Source organism: Vollenhovia emeryi, unplaced genomic scaffold, assembly GCF_000949405.1.
Source record: "Vollenhovia emeryi isolate VEMERY1.0 unplaced genomic scaffold, V.emery_V1.0 DF941660.1, whole genome shotgun sequence".
NCBI lineage: Eukaryota > Metazoa > Arthropoda > Insecta > Hymenoptera > Formicidae > Vollenhovia > Vollenhovia emeryi.
Genome location: NW_011964706.1, coordinates 1 through 4,844, shown reverse-complemented (window position 1 = coordinate 4,844; position 4,844 = coordinate 1). Strand labels below are relative to the sequence as shown.

The 4,844-nt window shown below is 43.1% G+C and overlaps 2 protein-coding genes across 2 annotated transcripts; both read left to right on the top strand.

Annotated features, from left to right (window-relative positions):
- The first annotated feature begins 2,569 nt into the window (after positions 1–2,569).
- Positions 2,570–3,076, top strand: LOC105570871. Its single transcript, XM_012028323.1, has 2 exons — positions 2,570–2,640; positions 2,675–3,076. The coding sequence occupies exons 1-2, from the start codon at positions 2,599–2,601 to the stop codon at positions 3,068–3,070; spliced, it is 438 nt and encodes a 145-aa protein (XP_011883713.1). The 5' UTR covers positions 2,570–2,598; the 3' UTR covers positions 3,071–3,076.
- A 980-nt stretch (positions 3,077–4,056) lies between these two features.
- On the top strand, positions 4,057–4,761 carry LOC105570872 (the record flags this gene model as incomplete). The annotated part of the gene is made up of 3 exons (XM_012028324.1): positions 4,057–4,175; positions 4,251–4,390; positions 4,469–4,761. Coding segments are annotated over exons 1-3 (552 nt in total), but the record flags the coding sequence as incomplete, so codon positions are not given.
- Positions 4,762–4,844: the final 83 nt, after the last annotated feature.

Below are 4,844 nucleotides of genomic sequence, written 5' to 3'. Positions count from 1 at the left end.
TACTCGATATGTACTGCTTCGTTGAGCATTGTAGAAAAAAATGGTTCAGGACTTTTCGACTCAATTTTTAGTCAGGAATAACGCTATACTATTAGTGGGCGCTATTTAATTAACACCCTGTATAATTAAAGTATTGAGATTTATGAGATACGAAATTATTGAAAAATAATTCACTTTACGCTAAATGACCAAAAAGTTGATGACGTTCCCGTTTAGGGAGAACAAAAAAATATTTGTTTAATTTCAGTTTTATCAGGTTTGATTTTATGTACGTCGTTTCGACATTGTTATGACGTCGTTTCCACCAAACAACTGAAACTTGACAATTGACAGTTCTCTCTAATAAGGTGTTAAAAGTATTCACAACGTTGAACGTAGTAATTTAATACAAAAAATAATGTTCCGAAACTTTCAATTATTTTCGAAAACTGACGGTAGGGACGCAGTTTCGACCCCATTGACGTCGATTCGACGTCGATTTGACTTTAGTGTTCTCACTGGGTTCATGATAACGCTCGACCACATGTAAAGGACGAGGGGTGAGGGGTAAGGGGCGAGAGCCGAGCGTCGAGCGGCAAACGATGCGCAGCAAGGGGCGAGCGGTGAGGGGCGAGCGGGGAGTGTATACTGAAGCTCACAGCTCGACCTCCACTAAGCTAGAAGGACCAAATCAGCAGAAATCATTTAGATCTATCGGATTATTTAGTACTCATTTTGTACTAATTTGTACCACTCACAATAATTTTGTACCTCGTGCCGTTTCGAAAAAATCCATGGCGCTGCTACCTTAATATTAAGCTAGCAGGACCCAAAAAAAACAAAAAAAAGGAAACCAAAGACAGAAAAACAAAGAACTGAATTTGTACTAATTTGTACTGTTCGCGACTCTTGTTAGGAGAGCTCGCTGGACCGCTGCGGTTGGAAGCAGGGCTGAGAGGACTTAGCGGTGAGAGGCTCGAGGAACGGATGCACGCGTTAGAGGGTAGAAAATCACGTGATCGTACACTCTGGGCGTTTAAGTAAAATACAGTGTGGTCCGTTTAATAAATGTAAAATGCTAACAGTTGAGCAGTCTATGAGTTAACGGTGGGTGAGGAGTCTTTATTCACTTGCACGGATCGATATTATTTATCGAGAACCGGCCTCGTGGTGTAGATACCCGTGAGCCGTGTCCACGCGGCGCCGGCGTGCGATGCGTGGTGAGCCTGAGCCGCCGGTGATGCTGTATCCCGAGCTGTCAGGGTTGAGTCGCACTGCTGAGTTCACTACGTGTCCGCACTGAGTCTATTCTTTTATGAGAAAAGTCCACGAGAGCACACTAAGAATCTTAAGCACTACAAGACACTTGTACGTTGTACGGTTGCTATGAGCCAAAAAGCGCCGGTAACGGGCGTGAAGAAGCGCGGTCGCCTCGCGTCGCGATCGGGCATGCGCGCGCAGCGCTCCTACGGCGCTGCACGATCTGACCCGGCTGATGCTGCCATCACGCCGGTGACGAACTGACCGAGATTCAGAAATGAATCTCGAACATGTACCATAAAAAGAAAATTAATACATTTATCCATTTTGCTAAAACAACCCCCAGTGAACTCAGCCCTATTAAGCTCCAGAGTAAAGTATCCTTTTCCACGAACAGAACCAATCGCTGCTCATAGAATCGATTAGGGATCATTTGTACCGCGAAAATATAAGTTTCAGATTTTGTACCCCCGTCGTTCGCTCAAAAACTACCCTCGACCCTTCTTGTATACTAGGTTGTGTGTGTATGTTAATATATGTTTAATATATATTAATGAAAACAAAGTTCAGGAGACTTATTTTTTTAGCGTATATTAATAGTGCTGGTATTATTTTTGCATTTTCTTTGATGTATCTTTCTTTTTTTTCTAAGTCGTTGTACTCCACCCATGTTCCCGCTCTTAAGCAGACTGCAGTATAGTGTCCCATTTGTATGTTCCTTGTTGTTACAGGTTTCTTGTACGAAACAATGCCAATTAATTTGTACGTGTTTCTGTTTAAAGGATTTATACAGGATTGGCTAATGTCAGTCATCTTTACGTCACTGATTGCTGTACAGTGATAGAAAAATCGATGATAAAATTGACTATAATTCGATAGTAAAAAAGTTATAGTTGAGATATTCATTTTTATAGTAACTTTTACCACAGTAATAGTAGTATGAACTATATACGTATGGTTCTGAGAAGTAATGAAACTTTTTACTATAAATTATAACAATTTCGAATTTTATTATAGTAAAACATGAAAGAAAGGAATAGTATAAAATATAACTGTACATATATAGTAATCGCAAAGTGTGTGCGCGCGCGCACGCACACACACACACACACTCACACACACTCACACACACACACACACACACACAATATTTATTATTAATTAAGCGTTAGTTAGATTTTTGTTATGTTACAGTCGAGTGATTCCAGAAATATTATAAAACGTGGTGTTCTGTCAGCGTGAACGGATTAAGGTCCACACTGCGTTTACGCTTCACAATAGTTTATTGTCCTTCATAATCTCTCACATGTACAGTTCACAATTTCTGATACACAGTGTACGCAATTATTCTCGAACGCAATGTTCTGCGACTACGCCTGGGAGCCCGTGTGCCCTGAGTCGCTAGTCACCAACTGCGCCTGGGGGTGTGTACACCCTGAGTCGGTTATCGGTGAACACGCCACGCACATCGACAACGCCTGAGAGTACGTTTACTCTGAGTCGCTTCACCACACGAAGTCTATATCTTACTGACTCGGATCGATGCGCGAAGACTGATCTCGACAAAGCTCGGATTTCGACTGAAAGCTCGTCCCATGGACGAGGTTCCTTTTATACCCGTCAATCCTTCTTTCCCCAATTTTCATTGGTCGGATCCGAATCAAACAGTCTGCCGACCCCGGTCGCGACGGATGTTACCGTTTTTCGCGATTCCGCTGTATCAAAGCGTCGCGCCGCCAAGACCGCGCCGTCGACATCGATGTCGCCGCTAGACGACTCTACTCGTATCAATCATGCCGCCGCGCGACTGAAGCCGCCGCGACTCTACTGACGGTCCTAACGGACCCCCCTCGACAATTACCGCGGTTTTCCTCAAAGTATCGATTGATCTTTGAAGCGATCCGACCAGTTTACCTGCGTGGTGAAGTGTACGTGATCGTGTTCGTATTTTATTGTCATGTTTGACTATCGTGCACGATGATGTACGCAACACGTGGTCATGCACAGCTGCGTTCGGAAACGTCACTCGAGTGTCCCAATGGATCACCCCATCCTTGTTTGTCACTTGGTGAGCAAAAAAGATAAAACGATACACTAGGGCACTCAGATGGTGTTTTGGAACGCAGCGCAGAAAAAGATAGGGAGGATACTGTACACCGGCATAATGCCGTCCCCATCCGTGCGAGGCGCACGCACACAACAAGCGAACGACCAATCCGAAAGTCGTGCCGCGGTCGTCCGACGATCGGATTAGTCACCCGCCCGTTTGCGTGCGTGCGCCTCACACGGACAGGGACGGCACCTATGCCGATGCCGGAAGGGGCGCTGTATCACCTATGGCATTTGATGTGAGCGACTTCAGTTGCATCTACGTGAGACAGTCATCTATGATTGTCGTTTGTTATTTGTGGTTGCAGCCCGATTGCTCGTTCATTTTCCATCGCTCCCGCGATTTCGGTGTATACATGTATTGTGTGTACTGTTCACTAGAAGAATATATATATATTAGAAACGCTAAACGCAACCTGAAGATACAGGTTATCGTCTTCCTAGCACACGGTCGACGCAGTCGAGAGCCCGTGATACGCTTTAAGCCCGTATCACACGTGCCGTTGCCGATTACGGTTACCGGTTGTCTGTTAAGAGCCGGGACGATTGGTTCCAATCACACTAGCAGGTGCCGATTCGATTGCCAGTTACTATTGAAACGAAACTAGAGGCCAAAACAACATGTCAGGAAAGAGACTTTACTACAATGAAATAAATCGAAGACAAAAAATGTGTGCTCTATTATATTTTATCATCGCACTAGAAAAAATGAAGAGAGGCCACCGATCAGTGTGGGTGAAACCTTATTTACTGCGAAGAGATAACAGAGGTATGCACCATAACCTCTTCCTTGAACTTGCATTAGAGGATCCTAATAGATTTAGAAGGTAATTATAATCAGAGTGTAAAATATATTATTTAAATTACAAAACCCTGTTTCTGAGATATTTTAACACTCCTAGATGCTTGCGTATGGACACTGAGCCTTTTCAGTATTTGCTGGAGAAAGTGACGCCACTTATTGAGAAGCAGAATACTGATATGAGACAGAGTATTCCACCTTCAGAAAGGCTTTCATTAACACTAAGGCATCTTGCAACAGGTATACCTACAAAAATGCAAATGAAGTGAGAGTACAGTATCTGTGGAACATGAAGTAACAACTATTATATTTTTGCAGGTGAATCTCAAGAGTCTCTTCGCCTTTCTTTTCGAATTGGTCAGAGTACTATATCTCGTATTGTAAAAGAAGTTTGCTCTGCTATTTATCAAGTTCTTAAAGATCAGTATGTGAGAATGCCACAATCTGAGGAAGAGTGGAAAGTTGTTGCATATGATTATGGCACTAGGTGGAATTATTACAACTGTATAGGTGCCATGGATGGAAAACATATCAGAATTGATCCACCTTTATCCTCAGGGTCACTATACCATAACTATAAAGGATACTCTAGTATTGTGCTCTTGGCTTTGGTAGATGCACAGTTAAGATTTATTTTTGTGGACCTTGGAACAAATGGAAGGATAAGTGATAGCGGAATTTGGAATAAGTCATC